General features: G+C 38.2%; 1 protein-coding gene across 1 annotated transcript in view; it reads left to right on the top strand.

Moving 5' to 3' along the window:
* Positions 1-2854: 2854 nt before the first annotated feature.
* cand1 (cullin-associated and neddylation-dissociated 1) overlaps positions 2855-17789 on the top strand; it is a 27773-nt gene continuing 12838 nt past the window's right edge. Inside the window, exons 1-10 of the mRNA XM_062443440.1 lie at positions 2855-3126; positions 10269-10344; positions 11286-11353; positions 11467-11621; positions 12440-12651; positions 14641-14809; positions 14934-15039; positions 16174-16319; positions 16545-16696; positions 16923-17063. Of these exons, the coding sequence (XP_062299424.1) occupies positions 3059-3126; positions 10269-10344; positions 11286-11353; positions 11467-11621; positions 12440-12651; positions 14641-14809; positions 14934-15039; positions 16174-16319; positions 16545-16696; positions 16923-17063 (1293 nt within the window). The 5' untranslated portion in view covers positions 2855-3058. The remainder of the gene's footprint in view (positions 3127-10268; positions 10345-11285; positions 11354-11466; positions 11622-12439; positions 12652-14640; positions 14810-14933; positions 15040-16173; positions 16320-16544; positions 16697-16922; positions 17064-17789) is intronic.

The following is a 17789-nucleotide window of genomic DNA, read 5'->3' as shown; positions in this document are numbered from 1 at the left end:
TCCTTCCTTCCTTCCTTCCTTCCGTCTGTCCTTCCTCCCTCCCTCCTTCTCTCTTTCTTTCCTTCCTCTCTCTTTCCTCCCTTCCTTCTTTTCTTCCACCATCCCCCTTTCTTCCCTCCAAAGGTCCCATTTAAAAAATGATTTATTAACAAAAATACTCTAATCTGATGAATCTGGTGCCCCCTATCAGCAGTAATGGGTACTACAGGTCACTGTTAAACAATAATGATGTTTTAATCTGTGACAGCGTTGTGGTTCAGGTCTGGTTAGGTTTAGGCACAAAAACACTTTGTTAAAGTTTAAGGAAAGATCTTTGTTTCAGTTAAATGACTTTATTAAGGTTAGAGAAACAAGTGGCATTGTTTAAAGACTAATTCCTTAAAGTTAGGCCACCTTCATTGTCATCATGGGTCAGGGTTAGGGGACAGTTGTGGTCACACTTTTTAAAAAACTATCCAGACTCAGGGTTGGAAACAGGAAACAAACAGTGTCTCTAGTGTTAATGCCTCTCTCCACCCCTCCTAAAATATGTATTGAACACGTCACCATTTTCTCAGTAAATATATTTCTAAAGGTACTACTGACATGAAATTTTCTCAAGATGTCAGTGACAACCCATGCAATCCACACATGCACAGAAATCAAAGGTGTCCATAAATTCCTTATGTGTAATAATGTGACATGACACAGGGAAAAAGTATTGAACACATGAAGAAAGGGAGGTGCAAAAAGGCGTAGAAAGCCAAGACACCAGCTAAAATCTATCAGTAATAGAACAGAAAACACAGCAATCCTGCCACTTGCAAATCAATATCAACTGGTTCCTTCCCAACTGATGGCCAATAAAAAGGTGCCTCATTACCAAGGTGTCACACAAGACACATCTCATGATGGGTAAAAGCAAAAAGCTCTCGCAAGACCTTTCGCAACCTTATTGTTGCAAAACATACTGATGGCTTTAACCTTTGTGTCGTCCTCCCGGGTCAAATTGACCCTGTCTGTTTTGACTGTTCCTTCTTTCCTCCCTTCCTTCCTTCCTTTCCTTCCTCCTTATCTCCTTCTCTCTTTCCTCCATTCCTTCCTCCATCCCCCTTTCTTCCTTCCTTCTGTCCTTCCTTCCTCCTTCTCTTTCTTTCCTCCCCCAAACCTTCCTCCCTTGTTTCCTTCCTCTTTTCCTTTTTCCTTCCCTCCTTCTTTCCTACCTGCCTTCCTTCCTTCCTCCCTCCTTTCCTTCCTCCCTCCCTCCTTTCCTTCCTTCTTCCTCCCTTCCTACCTTCCTTTCATTCCTTCTTTTCTTTCCTCCCTCCCTTCCTTCCTCCCTCCTTCCCTCATTCTTTCCTCCCCCAAACCTTCCTCCCTTCTTTCCTTCCTCTTTTCCTTTCTCCTTCCCTCCTACCTTCCTTTCCTTCCTCCTTTCCTTCCTTCTTCCTCCCTTCCTTCCTCCCTCCTTCCTACCTTCCTTTCCTTCCTCCTCCCTTCTTTTCTTTCCTCCCTTCCTTCCTCCCTCCCTTCCTTCCTTCTTTCTCCCTTCCTTCCTTGACTCGAGGACAACAGGAAGGGTTAATTACAGAAAGATTTCTAAGCTTCTGAATATTCCAGTGAGCTCTGTTGGGGCCATAATCTGGAAGAAGAAAGAACATCATTTCACCTTAAACCAGCCACGACCAGGTGCTCCTCGCAAGATTTCTGAAGAGTTGTGCAAGAGCCAAGGACTATTGCAACTCATCCTGCAGGGGTGCTTGTTTTGTGTGTTCATCACCATGGAGACCTTAAGAAAAGACCTGGAATTAGCAGGTTCAATTGTTTAAAAGAAAATAAAACAATAAGTAATGCAGTTAACCGCCATGGTCTGTATGCACGCTCACCATGCAACACTCCACAGCTGAAGAAAAAGCATGTTGAAGCACGTTTAAAGTTTGCTGCACAACATTTAGACAACCCTGTGAAATACTGGGAGATACTGTATATACATACAGACTGGAAGTTTTAGCTCCTCATATCACATCTCCGATCTGCTGGAGAAAATGACCTCAAGCAACAAGGTGGAGTAAACTATGTGTGTGTCAGTTGTCCCACATTACCGTAATACACTGTATATGTGCAAACTAATAAAAAACATACATTTTTCTTCTTCTTCTCCTTATTATTTTTATGATTATTATTATTATTATTATTGTTGTTGTTGTTGTTGTTGTTGTTGTTGTTATCATCATTATTGGAAAAACTGTGAGTCTGACTGTAAGAGAAAAACTAATTATTTTGATGATTTTGTAATCTGAAACACTGGTTTTATGGCTTAGAAGTACTTTCTATGTATGTCCACATGTGTAATTTTAAGCAATATAACTTACACAGTAGACATATACTATAAATACTAGTTAACTTTAAAATAACTGATTGGAAAAAGAGATAAATGAACTGGGGCTTAGTTGTCCCACATTACCGTAATACACCTAATATGTGTGAACTAATAAAAAACATACATTCTTATGTCTTATTCTTATTCTAGGAAAAACTATATGAGTCTGACTGTGAGAGAAATAAATAGATAAATAAAAATTAGTTTGATGATTTTGTAGGCATATACTAGTTAGCTTTAAAATAATTGATAAATGAACTGGGGCTTAATTGTCCCACATTACCGTAATACACCTAATATGTGTAAACTAATAAAAAACATACATTCTTATGTCTTATTCTTATTCTAGGAAAAAGTATATGAGTCTGACTGTGAAAGAGAGAAATAAATAAATAAATGAACCTGTCTGAAACTCTGACCCCTGACCCCCAGCAGCGTCCAGCCCTGCTAACGCCGCCCCTCTGCAGACAGAAACGGGAGCTCCATTCAAACACACCAAACTCCGCGCCCCGGGATGCGACAGTCTCTGTAAGAAAAAGGGAACAAAACAAGGCAACAGCACAACAACACAACAACAACTGAGCAACACCTACACACACACACATACATAACACAACTCAACACCAGGAACAACAACACCTACACACACATACACACACACACAGTAGCAGGAGGAGGCTAGCAGCTAACAGCACCGACATGGCGAGCGCCTCGTACCACATCTCCAATCTGCTGGAGAAAATGACCTCCAGCGACAAGGATTTCAGGTAATAACAAGCTCATAATGACGTTCAGCACGTGCACGTTTCATATCGGCTGCACGAGACTGTGTGTCGTGTGTTTTTATGGTGTGAAATGGGAGCAGAGAGGCAGCTTTGGTGCAGCTTTGGTGCAGCTTTTTGGGGCCTTGCTGCTTCATGTTAGCCAGCCACCTGTCTGAGCTGAGCATCGGCCTCCTACGTCACTTAGCTCACAGGTTTGATACCCGGTAGTGTGTGTGTTATGTGTGTGTGTACTCTACAACAGCTGTGATGTCCATGGTTAGGAGGCTCGCGCTGCTGCACATGGTGTTAGTCTACAGGGTTTAGCTTCATCACCATCGTTAGCTTCCTCAATGCTAACTGGTAGCTACTAACTTCTGTCATGCTGCTGCTGCTGCAGAGCTAGCGTGATGTCAGCTCTGGTGTGTGTTTGTGTGTGTGTGTGTTTGATGCTTGTGTGTTTTATTTTAACATTTGTGCATTTAATGGTGCAGGTGGAAGGAAACAGCTGATCGGTGTTATTATGTATGAAGCCGTAAAGCAGATAGTAGATGTATGTGTAGTAAGGTTAGTGTGTTTTTAGGATAAGTAGCAGCATGTAAACAGACAGCAGCTTCATCAGTCATCCAGTAATTAAGCATCTTTATTAAAGTATTATACTGATGTGCTTTACTGTAGTATAAACATCTGCAGGTGTGAGCTGCTGCAAACCTACAAATATTATAAAATACACTAAAAATGTCCATAAATCAAACTAATTGCATGATGAGTAAAATGCCTCCATCACACAGTAATATATCTTTAGTACATTATCACACAGATTCTGTTATTCTGCATTAGATAATGTGTGTTTATTCAACTACTGCACTTAACTATAATTTAGAGGTACTAGTACTTTACTGTAGTACAGTTTGAGGTACTTGTACTTTACTGTAGTATTTCCATGTGATGCTACTTTCTACATCTCAGAGGGAAATATTGTACTTTCTACTCCACTACATTTATTTGACAGCTTTAGTTACTTTTCAGATGCAGATTTGACACAATGGATAATATAACAAGCTTTATAAATACAACACATTGTTAAAGATGAAACCAAAAAGCAGTGTGTAGTCGGCTCACATTTCAGATGTCTATGAGTTGTTAACAGCTCCACCAAATACTGATTTTTCCCTCTAAACTTCTCACATGCTTTCATTTCAATAAATGTTCAAATGATCCAATATTTCAACAAAAATCAATGATTAGAGAAAAAGTCCAAAAACTGAAAACACATTTGTGTATCAGAACTTAGTTTTTTCTTCTTTCCTCTCCCATTAATCATCTCACCACCCCTCACATTTATCTGCTGACCCTTTGGAGGGGCCCCACCCCTAGGTTGGGAACCACTGGACTAAACTAGCTAACTGTATATAAAGTAGTGTAAACTAGCTCCACCTCCAGCAGCTACAACAGTAACATGCTGCTCTAACACTGATGCTTCACTATTAGTAATCTAATGATGTCATAATAATAATATATCAGTCAGAGGACCAAACCACTACTTTACTGTAATACTGCATACTACATCACTCATAATACTGCAGTACTTTTACTGTAATACTGCATACTACATCGCTCATAATACTGCAGTACTTTTACTGTAATACTGCATACTACATCACTCATAATACTGCAGTACTTTTACTGTAATACTGCATACTACATCGCTCATAATACTGCAGTACTTTTACTGTAATACTGCATACTACATCACTCATAATACTGCAGTACTTTTACTGTAATACTGCATACTACATCACTCATAATACTGCAGTACTTTTACTGTAATACTGCATACTACATCGCTCATAATACTGCAGTACTTTTACTGTAATACTGCATACTACATCACTCATAATACTGCAGTACTTTTACTGTAATACTGCATACTACATCGCTCATAATACTGCAGTACTTTTACTGTAATACTGCATACTACATCGCTCATAATACTGCAGTACTTTTACTGTAATACTGCATACTACATCGCTCATAATACTGCAGTACTTTTACTGTAATACTGCATACTACATCACTCATAATACTGCAGTACTTTTACTGTAATACTGCATACTACATCACTCATAATACTGCAGTACTTTTACTGTAATACTGCATACTACATCGCTCATAATACTGCAGTACTTTTACTGTAATACTGCATACTACATCACTATAATACTGCAGTACTTTTACTGTAATACTGCATACTACATCACTATAATACTGCAGTACTTTTACTGTAATACTGCATACTACATCGCTCATAATACTGCAGTACTTTTACTGTAATACTGCATACTACATCACTCATAATACTGCAGTACTTTTACTGTAATACTGCATACTACATCGCTCATAATACTGCAGTACTTTTACTGTAATACTGCATACTACATCACTCATAATACTGCAGTACTTTTAATGTAATACTGCATACTACATCAGTCATAATACTGCAGTACTTTTACTGTAATACTGCATACTACATCACTCATAATACTGCAGTACTTTTACTGTAATACTGCATACTACATCACTCATAATACTGCAGTACTTTTACTGTAATAAAGTATTTTTATACGTTGCTTTATTGGTATTTTTACTGCAGTAAAGGATATTATAAATACTTCCTCGGCTGGTTGGAGGAATGTATTTAATGTTAACAGCAGGTGTTTAAAGTCGTCCTCTTGTTTATACATCAGAGGATTTGTGTAACTTAAGAGCAGAAATCAGTTTATTTAAAGGTGAAGTTCACAGTTTTTAAAGTGTGTCTTAAATATTAAAGCAGTAATAAATCCTCCTGTTCATACCGAGCATTAAAGGATCGCTTCTTAATGCTTCTGTGCTTCAGTCGTCTAAATGAGTCTTTTTAGTGCTAAAGTCTCTGTTTTTGTTGCCGTACTTTGGTTCTGACCCCTAAAAGTTGCTGAGTCGATGCTTCAGTCGATATAAACCCTCCGGTCGTCTAATAGCAGCTTTTTGTTGGTGTTGTTTATGTCGTGTCATTTGTTTAAATCCGTAGTTTAAATAAAGTAAAATCAGCTTAAATCCAGTTTAAACAGACTCTACTGCAATGTTTTTAATATTCTTTGTTTTCTTCGCTTTCATTGTCGTCTTCATCATCTTCTTCTTCCTCTTCATGATTATCTTCATCTTTATTTTCTTCTTCTTCATCTTCTTCTTCCTCTTTATCTCCGTCTTCTTTATTTTCTTCTTCATCTTCTTTTTCTTCTTCATGATTATCTTCATCATCCTCATCTTCGTTTTCTTCGTCATAGTCTTCTTTATCTTTATCTTCTTTATTTTCTTCTTCCTCTTCCTCATCTTCATCTTCTTCTTTTTCTTCTTCCTCTTCTTCATGATTATCTTCATCATCCTCATCTTCTTTTTCTTCGTCATAGTCTTCTTCTAGTCTTCTTTATCTTCTTTATTTTCTTCTTCATCTTCTTCTTTTTCTTCTTTTTCTTCTTCCTCTTCTTCATCTTCTTCTTCATCTTTATCTTCATCTTCTACTTTTTCTTCTTCATCTTCTTCATGATTATCTTCATCATCCTCATCTTCTTTTTCTTCGTCATAGTCTTCTTCTAGTCTTCTTTATTTTCTTCTTCCTCATCTTCATCTTCTTCTTTTTCTTCTTCCTCTTCTTCATGATTATCTTCATCATCCTCATCTTCTTTTTCTTCGTCATAGTCTTCTTCTAGTCTTCTTTATCTTCTTTATTTTCTTCTTCATCTTCTTCTTTTTCTTCTTCCTCTTCTTCATGATTATCTTCCTCTTCCTCATCTTCTTCTTCATCTTTATCTTCATCTTCTACTTTTTCTTCTTCATCTTCTTCATGATTATCTTCATCATCCTCATCTTGGTTTTCTTCGTCATAGTCTTCTTCTAGTCTTCTTTATCTTCTTTATTTTCTTCTTCATCTTCTTCTTTTTCTTCTTCCTCTTCTTCATGATTATCTTCCTCTTCCTCATCTTCTTCTTCATCTTTATCTTCATCTTCTACTTTTTCTTCTTCATCTTCTTCATGATTATCTTCATCATCCTCATCTTGGTTTTCTTCGTCATAGTCTTCTTCTAGTCTTCTTTATCTTCTTTATTCTCTTCTTTATTTTCTTCTTTGTCATCTTCTTCACCTTCATCTTCTTCCTCATCTTCATCTTCTTCCTCTTCCTCATCTTCTTCTCCCTCTGTATCTTCATCTTCTTTATTTTCTTCTTCGTCATCTTCCTCTTACTCATCTTCCTTTTTGTTCTGTCGTCTTCTTCACCTTCGTCTTCTTTTTCGTTGTCTTCTTCCTCTTCATCATCATCGTGTCCTTCTTCTTCGTCATCTTTATCTAACTCTTCGTCTACTTAATCTTCTTCTTTGTCTCCTTCGTCATCATCCTCTTTTTTTTTATGTCGTGTCATTTGTTTAAATCCGTAGTTTAAATAAAGTAAAATCATCTTAAATCCAGTTTAACAGACTCTACTGTCTCCTCCTGTAATTTTTTAATATTATCTTCATCTTTTATTCCTCTGACTGTAAATCTGTTAGTTTCACACCAGAAAAGATTAAAAACAACAACATTAAAACAACGAGTCTTACTGGTTAAACGTGATACTTAGGTGAGTTTTGCCCTGAAGGTTTCTGCTCTCGCCTGATTGGCTGATTGCTCCGTGACTTCAGGAATGTTTCTCACAGTAGAAAAGAAACAAGTTAAAAGTGTTAAATGTTAAATATATGTGATGACCTTAAAGTAGGTGAGGTTTTGAGCTGAAGGGTTAACTCTGGGTCGACAGTCGGGGGGGGGGGGGAAAGGGAGGAAGAAAGAAAAAGAAAACGAGGGAAGAAGATGAAGAAAGAAAGGAAAAAAGAAATGAAGAAAAATTAAGGAAAATTAAGGAAAAAAGGGAGGAGAAAGACAGAACAAGAAGGAAGAAAGAAAGAAAGAGGAGGAGGAAGATGAGGAAAGAAAGAAAGAAAAATGAGGATGAAGAAGAGAAAGAAAGAAAAAGGAGGACGCTAAAGAGACAGAAAGACAAATGAAAGTAAAATTAAGGGAAAAAAGGGAGAAGAAAGACAGAACAATAAGAAAAAAGAGGAGAGGAAGACGAGTGAAATCTTCATCTTCTATGTTTGAACGTTACAGTGTTTTTAGTATCAAAGTCGTTGTGTTACTATGGTTACACCACAGCTCACCAGGAAACACTAAGAGGGAATCTGATGCTAAACACAGTAAACATGTCAGATATCATTGATATATTAACTCAGACTGATGAAGCTCAATAGAAGCTGATCAGCTACTTTAAATGTTTTCCTCCGTCACTGAACACTGAATATTGTGAATTCGAACAAACTCAATATAACTGGAGACAGTTTTCATCACAGACACTTTGTCCTCTTCCTCATGATCGTCTTCATCGTCTTCATTTTCTTCATCATCTTCTTCCTCTTTATCTTCATCTTCTTCTTTATTTTCTTCTTCTTCATCTTCGTCGTCTTCTTTGTTTTCTTCCTCTTACTAATCTTCCTTTTTGTTCTTTTTCGTCTCCTTCTTCATCTTCTTTGTCCGCTTAATTTTCTTACTCTTCTTCCTTTTAATCTTTATTTTCTTCTTCATCTTCCTCTTCTTCTTTGTTTTTCTTCCTCATCTTCGTCTTCTTTTTCATCGTCTTCTTCCTCTTCTTTGTCTCCTTCATCATCTTCCTCTTCGTCATCATCCTTGTCACCTTTAATCTTACTCTTCGTCTCCTTCTTGATTATCTTCATCCTCTTCATCCTCTTCTTCTTCATCATCTAAGAACACCTGAAGCAGAAGAACGAGCGTCTCTAATTGTCAGTAACAAGGTTCTTCGTACCTCACATCTGCTTTGAGGAATGTTTACCTCCATTTGACCTCTGACCTCTTCTTATAACTCACAGTGGGGTGGGTGGGTGGGTGGGTGGGGGTGGGGGGGGGAATTTAAGGTGGTTTTAAGGTGGCTCACAAACGATCAGCTGGTTGGAGCGTCGTACATGTTGAGGGTTTGAAGCTTTTCTGTATCAAACATAAGATATTTAAGGTCAGCGTTAAAATGAATTAAAGACATTATAATAAAAATTTACACAGTTTTCTGACATTTTATTGACTATTTATGATCGATTTCTGCTGTTTAATAACAACAGTTTTGTCAGAATTTGATGCACAAATATTAAATTAGTTAGAAAATGATGATTTTTGGCTTTTAAGTATTTATATAAATTAGTCTTTGAAGCATAGAAACTAATTGTTTTTTGTTACGGCTCTTCGGCTCCTGATTTATTGGTGGATCGTCCTGCTGGCTGCTCGGGTCGACCACAGTTTAAATCTGGTCTTTTGGACCTCGGATCTATTTAAACTCAGTCTCTGTTTTTAGGTTTTTCGGATATTTTAGATCAGCTTTAACAATCTGGACCCATGAAGAGCTTTTTTCTTTTTGTCCTCCAGTTATTCTGACCAGGGCTGCAACTAATGATTACTTTTATTTTCGATTAATCAATCACTTGTTTGATTTATAAAAAGAAAATGTGAATTACGAGTGTTTTAAAGGCCCAAGATGCAACACAAAGATATTCAGTTTACTGTCATAAAGAAGCAAAGAAACCAGAAAATATTCACTTTTAAGAAAAACAGTTATTAATTGATTATTAAAATGGTATCAGCTTTTATTTTATTTTTCAGTGGATTGATTAATCAATTAATTAACTAATTGTTCTGAGTCTTTTCTGCATATTCTACCAAAGGAACATTAATAATCAAGATCTTAAACAGGTTTCCATGGTGATTTGATGGTAAATGATCATTTATGGTTATAAACTGGGTGCATAAAGTTGTTAATATTCTTTAAGGCTGAAACTAAGAATTTGTGTTTTAAATGTCAGTAGTTCATTGTCCTGTATGATGCAGAAAAGCTTAAAATCTTCACCTTTGAGAAGCTGAAATCATTAAATATTTGTTGTTTTTGCTTTTAAAGTTGCAGATTAATCGACTTTATCTTTTAAAGTTATAATATTCGTGTTGCTGGAAAGTTGTTTACGACTCTGCAGGTTTGAGTTTTTGATGAATTGTTTAATTAATTTGTGGGTTTGTCTCTTTGTTTCCAGGTTTATGGCCACTAACGACCTGATGACGGAGCTACAAAAAGACTCAATCAAACTGGACGACGACAGCGAGAGAAAGGTCAGTTTGAACCGGTTTATACTGGTTAAAGGCTCAGTGACAAGATGAGAAATACAAAAATATCTTTAAAACATATCTATAAAAGCAGCATCAGGTTTGTTAAAATGTACATTTGGTATTTTTGTTGGTTTTATATAATTTGAAATGACATTTGCACCATTTTTTACCAAAAGTAAGACTGAATGCTCCTGAAAATGTCAAATGGTGTAACCTCAAAAGAATGATACATATTACATATTTTATCCAGCTAGAAAAAAAAGAACGAAAGGAAGGAAGGAAGAAAGAAAGAACAAGAAGTTGCAGGAAAGGAAGGAAGAAAGAAAGAAGTTGGAGGAGGAGAGAAGTAACCACAAAAGAATGATAAATATTACATCTTTGATCCAGTTAGAGAGAAAGAAAGAAAGGAAGAAATAAAAAGAGAAAGAAAGAAAGAACAATAAGTTGCAGGAAAGGAAGGAAGAAAGAAAGAAAGAGGAAGAAGAGAAGTAACCACAGTAGAATGATAAATATTACATATATACTAATAATGACTTCATTTAAAAAAACATCAAATGAAAAGAAACATTTTTTGTAATATTTCTACATTTAAATTTTAAAGCATTTTGTCGATATTGAACAGGAAACATCCTAAATACGTTTTGACAAATTATGTAAAATGTGTTAAAAAACATAGTGTTGCGTTAAAAAAGTGGATTATATATTTATTCCACATTATAGTTCACATTTATTTTCATGTATATAATCAGATTTTTATTTTAAAATACTGGTTACACCATTTGACACTGAGTTACATCAGGTCATTGACCCTTAAACCTGTTTATTAAATAAAGAGCATGTTAGTAAAGTTTATATCTGTTTAAAGTCGGTACAATGAGCAGAGAGAGTTCATGAGTTTTGAGCAAACCAATGGATTGATTATTGATTGATTGATTGATTGACAGGTTGTGAGGATGATTCTCAAACTGTTGGAGGACAAGAACGGAGAAGTTCAGAACCTGGCCGTCAAATGGTAAAAACACATTTTTTATATTTTAGTAAATTTTTCTACGTTTTTTTAATATGTAATTTGGTTTAATGTGTCATCACTGTGTCTGTAACTGAGGGTGCGTTTGTTTTCGTCAGCCTCGGCCCGCTGGTCAGTAAGGTGAAGGAGTACCAGGTGGAGACCATCGTGGACACTCTGTGCACCAACATGCTGTCGGACAAAGAACAACTCAGAGACATTTCCTCCATCGGACTCAAAACTGTGATTGGAGAATTACCGCCGGCCTCCAGTGGTAAAAAAACACAAAAACATGATTCCTGCTTCTACTGTCTCCTTTAAAACGTTATCACCTGACTCCTGTTGTTCCTATACGTTACTGTTACTTTCATTTAGGAAGGAAAGGAGGGAGGAAGGGAGGAAGAAGGAAGGAAGAGAGGAAAGGAAAGAAGGAAAGGAAAGAAGGGAGGAAGATGGAAGGAGGAAGGAGGCAAGGAAGGAAGGAAGGAAACAGAGATGGAGGGAGGAAGGAAGGAAGGAGGGAGGAAGAAGGAAGGAAAGGAGGGAGGAAGGAAGGAAGGAAGGAAGGAAGCAAACAGAGATGGAGGGAGGAAGGAAGGGAGGGGGGAAAGAAGGAAGGAAGGGAAGAAGAAAGAAGGAAAGGAGGGAGGGAGGAAGGAAAGGAGGGAGGAAGGAAGGGAAGGAAGGAATGAAGGGAGGAAAGGAAAGAAGGAAAGGACGCAAGAAAGAGGGAAGGAAGGTAGGAGGGAGGGAGGAAAAAAGGAAGGACGGAGAAAGGAAGGGAGGAAGGTAGGGGGGAGGAAAGAAAGAGAGAAGGAGGGAGGGAGGAAGGAAGGAAAGAAAGGAGGGAGGAAGGAAAGGAAAGAAGGAAGGGAGGAAGGTAGGGGGGAGGGAGGGAGGGAGGAAAAAAGAAAGGAAGGGAGGAAGGAAGAAAGAAAGGGGGATGGAGGAAGGTTTTGTTTAACCAACAGTCCAAAACTCAACATATTCAGTGTTCGGTGATATAAAACAGAGAAAAGCTTTAATCACAGTTATTAAATACGTTACTGATTATTTTCCACTACTAATCAAACTCCTCTCCGTGTGTCTCAGGCTCTGCTTTAGCGGCCAGCGTGTGTAAGAAGATAACCGGCCGTCTGACGAGCGCCATCGCCAAACAGGAAGACGTGTCTGTCCAGCTGGAGGCGCTCGACATCATGGCCGACATGCTCTGCAGACAAGGAGGCCTGCTGGTGAACTTCCATCCCTCCATCCTGAGCTGCCTGCTCCCTCAGCTCACCTCCCCCAGACTGGCTGTCAGGAAGGTACAGCCGACCTTATAACGCTTAAAGAATAAGGCTGGCAATGTCTATATTTAACTCTAGTTTGGAGACAAAGCCTGATTGTATCTTATTCCTCTGTGACGTAGACTTGCGTTATTGTCCAAAAACACTTCACTCTGCTGCAGTGGGTGACATGTTCCTTCATTCAAAAACTAATAACAGTGATCATGTTGAGTCTCTGGAGAGTAGTTCTGTATAAGACAGGACTGAACTACACGTTATGAAGAACTTCAGAGTCAAGAGTCAGAAGTTGTGATATCCAGGGTTATCATAGTTCACTAAAACTAAATAAAAACTACAATGAACAAAGCAAAACTAAAACTAAAGTGAACCGCAGATAAAATCAGTTTAGTTTTCTTTTCATTGTCTCCATGGTGACGGTATAGTGTTCAGTGTGACTTGTTGAGATAACGGGTTAGTACCAGTAGGGCTAGTACCAGCAGGGCTAGTACCAGTAGGGTTAGTACCAGTAGGGCTAGTACCAGTAGGGCTAGTACCAGTACCAGTAGGGCTAGTACCAGTAGGGCTAGTACCAGCAGGGCTAGTACCAGTAGGGCTAGTACCAGTAGGGCTAGTACTAGTACCAGTAGGGTTAGTACCAGTAGGGCTAGTACCAGCAGGGCTAGTACCAGTAGGGTTAGTACCAGTAGGGCTAGTACCAGCAGGGCTAGTACCAGCAGGGCTAGTACCAGCAGGGCTAGTACCAGCAGGGTTAGTACCAGTAGGGCTAGTACCAGTAGGGCTAGTACCAGTACCAGCAGGGCTAGTACCAGCAGGGCTAGTACCAGTACCAGCAGGGCTAGTACCAGTAGGGCTAGTACCAGTACCAGCAGGGCTAGTACCAGCAGGGCTAGTACCAGCAGGGTTAGTACCAGTAGGGCTAGTACCAGTAGGGAGAACACAAACACAGTGTCAGCATTATTTCATCCTTTACAGCTTCTACTAATCAAGGCTTTCCTCCTTAATACCTGAAACGCTAAAAACAAAGGTTTACGTCCATCTGATTAAAGAAACTTTCATGTTGAGCCATTGAACCACAATCACAAGACTACATTGATGACATACTTGAATCTGTGACTTTGTTTACGGTTGCCTTGCCAACGCTTTTGCAGGTGATTTGTCTGGCAAACTTGTTGAATATTAAATAAATACATTATAAAGAACACTGGCACTGGACAAAAACAGCACCAGCATCAGAAAGTAACTCCTACATGTACATCTATCATTGCCACTTCTTCTTCTCTTGAGTTTTATGGCGGTTGGTATCCATAAGTGTTGCATTACTGCCACCTGCTGGAGTGTTCCTTACCCCATCTGAAAGGTTATTCAAGTAATTTATTGGGAACTACGTGTGAAAGAAGCTTTACACAGAACTACTCTCTGGAGACTAAAAATGTGATTGCCGTTATTCGTCTTTGGAGACATTTCCAAACAAACAAACATGATCAAACTCATCATAGTGAAATAACTGTGAGACAATGATGAGTTTTATAAAGTTTCTCGTAGGGTTGGGCGATATGGACAAAATCAAATATGACAATATTTTAGACGAAATACATCGATATCAATATTACAACATATTTACACTATGAAATCTTTGATAAATAATCATCAGTAATGAGGATATAATGACAAAGTGGGTAAAAAGTAAATAACAGAACAGCTAGAAGAGTCTAAGTTCAGAAAATTACATATTTTACTGTAATGCAACATTTAAAACCAGGAAAAAACGACTCTGATGACATATCGCGATATTACGATATCCTAAATCTAAGACGTTATAATTTCAATATATTGCCCAGCCCTAGTTCCTCAACAACAACGGAGGTCTACAGCAGAAACGACCCAAATATGGAGACTTGTTTACAATCACAAAGATGTAGGAACACTTGAGACTTTCTGACACACAACAGGAACCTTTATGTTAACTTGTGAAAGCTCTTCATTTATTTATATCCATGAATATTTCAGAGGACCATCATGGCTCTGGGCCACCTGGTGATGTCGTGCGGGAATCTGGTCTTCATCGATCTGATCGAACACCTTCTGACGGAGCTCGGGAGGAACGACAACATGTCCACCACGAGAACCTACATCCAGTGCACGGCGGCCATCAGCAGACAGGCAGGACACAGGATCGGTGAGATAAGAGGGGACAACATGCCAACATCCAGAATATAAGAGACGTTTCTATGCAGGATCTAAAATAATACTGTTATTGTCTCTGTGTGTTTGTGTGTTTGTGTGTTTGTGTGTTTGTGTAGGAGAGTATCTGGAGAAGATCATCCCGCTGGTTGTAAAGTTTTGTAATGTTGACGATGATGAGCTCAGAGAGTATTGCATCCAGGCCTTCGAGTCCTTCGTTAGGAGGTAAAACGCAAACAAGGGCTGTGTTCGAAACCGCATACTTCATACTTCTATACTACATACTTCCATACTACATACTACATACTTCCATACTACATACTTCCATACTACATACTTCTATACTACATACTTCTATACTACATACTTCCATACTACATACTTCTATACTACATACTTCAATACTACATACTTCTATACTACATACTACATACTTCTATACTACATACTACATACTTCTATACTACATACTTCTATACTACATACTACATACTTCCATACTACATACTTCTATACTACATACTTCTATACTACATACTACATACTTCTATACTACATACTTCCATACTACATACTTCTATACTACATACTTCCATACTACATACTTCTATACTACATACTTCTATACTACATACTTCCATACTACATACTTCATACTTCTATACTACATACTTCTATACTACATACTTCTATACTACATACTACATACTTCTATATTACATACTACATACTTCCATACTACATACTTCTATACTACATACTTCCATACTACATACTTCATACTTCTATACTACATACTTCTATACTACATACTACATACTTCATACTTCTATACTACATACTACATACTTCCATACTACATACTTCTATACTACATACTTCTATACTACATACTACATACTTCTATACTACATACTTCCATACTACATACTTCTATACTACATACTTCCATACTACATACTTCTATACTACATACTTCTATACTACATACTTCCATACTACATACTTCATACTTCTATACTACATACTTCTATACTACATACTTCTATACTACATACTACATACTTCTATATTACATACTACATACTTCCATACTACATACTTCTATACTACATACTTCCATACTACATACTTCATACTTCTATACTACATACTTCTATACTACATACTACATACTTCATACTTCTATACTACATACTTCTATACTACATACTACATACTTCAAATGACGTCAGAGTTAGTATGAGTAGTAGGAAAGTATGCGGTTTCGAACAGACCCAATAACACTGCTGATCTGCTGCTATAGTCCTACTTGTTGTTCTTGTTGTTTGGTTAATTTCTAAATATGGTTGTTTTCAGGTGTCCTAAAGAAGTTTACCCCCACGTTCCCACCGTCATCTCCATCTGCCTGCGCTACCTGACCTACGACCCCAACTACAACTTTGACGATGAAGACGAAGACGACAACGCGATGGACGCCGAGCAGAACGATGAAGATTACCAAGGTGCGTGAACACGAGTTAATGTACATTTCTAATCAATTGCATGTTCAAGATGAGTAAAAATACAGTTTCAGAGATGGTGGTTCTGGATGGATTGTCATGATGGATTATTGAAATTGATGATTTCAAGAGACGATTGTAAGGGAAATGTCTAGAAACCTGTGGTGAAGCTTGTGTATGTTAACGGGGACCGATTACTTTAACCGTCTGTTTGGTCCGTCTGTCCAGGAAGCGACGACGAGTACAGCGATGACGACGACATGAGCTGGAAGGTTCGGCGGGCGGCGGCCAAATGTTTGGACGCCGTCGTTTCAACTCGGCACGAAATGCTGCCCGAGTTTTATCGCTCGGTCTCTCCGGCGCTGGTCTGTCGCTTCAAGGTACCGTCACTTGACTCCCGACCGCTGACTCTGCTGATTCACCTTTCACTGTTTCATTACCTCATTACGAATCACCTCCTTAGTCTATAATGCCAGTTTTGAAAGCTGCAGTTTTAACACGAGCCTCACTAGTCCGAACTTTAGCCAGAGAATATGAGGCTAAACTCTGATACCTGCTGATATGATATCTAATTAAGACCTCTCTCATCCACCCGTCTGTCTGTAGGAGAGGGAGGAGAACGTGAAGGCAGATGTTTTCCACGCCTATCTGTCACTGCTCAAACAAACCAGACCGGCTCAGAGCTGGTTGGCCGATCCAGACGCCATGGAGCAAGGAGACACACCGTTAACTATGCTGCAGAGCCAGGTAACATAAGGAACTGAGGATGGATTTTTAACCGCCTGATTGAAATGTCCAGTAGTTATGAACCTACAGCGACTCTGCAGATCCTCTCGAGCTTTATAGTTGAGTTTCAGCTCATTGTTTAGCTGTCCGGCTGCAACTTTACTGTTTCGGTTCACTCTCAATAAAAGCTTCTGTTCACTTCCTGCTCAGCACCAAACAGACTCAGTTATCTGTAGACTAGCTGGTGAACATAGTGGAGCATTTAGATATTTCCTTCAGGAAGTTGGTAGAGAGTAAAAACAGCTAAAAGAGAGAATATTGGACTTTACATTCAGCAGGTTGGACAGAAACACGATGAACTAATGAATGATAATGTTGATCAGTAACTGCTGGATGTTGGAAATAAGTTCAATATATCAACTTTAAAATATGATGATGTGTCAGAGTTGTGTTCGTTACTTGTTTCTGATGGAAACTAGCAGAAAAACATCAGTTACAGCAGGTTTAATAACCAAAGTTAATGGATCTTTGTTGCAATATGTGCTGTTTAAAACTCTCAAATGTGTCGTTAAAAAATCAATTTGAGGATATAATATATTTCTCTGAAATTGCATCACTCTGTTCTGTAGCAATTTTCATGCATGCAGGGTTTTATGTTAATAAATCAGAAGCTCCTCCCTGACTGCAGTAGTGTTTCCATCCACCAGATGTCACTGTTTTTCACTTTCATCAGCTGAGCTTTACTTT

The sequence above is a fragment of the Scomber scombrus genome, chromosome 22, assembly GCF_963691925.1.
Source record: "Scomber scombrus chromosome 22, fScoSco1.1, whole genome shotgun sequence".
NCBI lineage: Eukaryota > Metazoa > Chordata > Actinopteri > Scombriformes > Scombridae > Scomber > Scomber scombrus.
The sequence above is the reverse complement of the archived record's forward strand: the minus strand, read 5'-3'. Positions and strand labels throughout refer to the sequence as shown.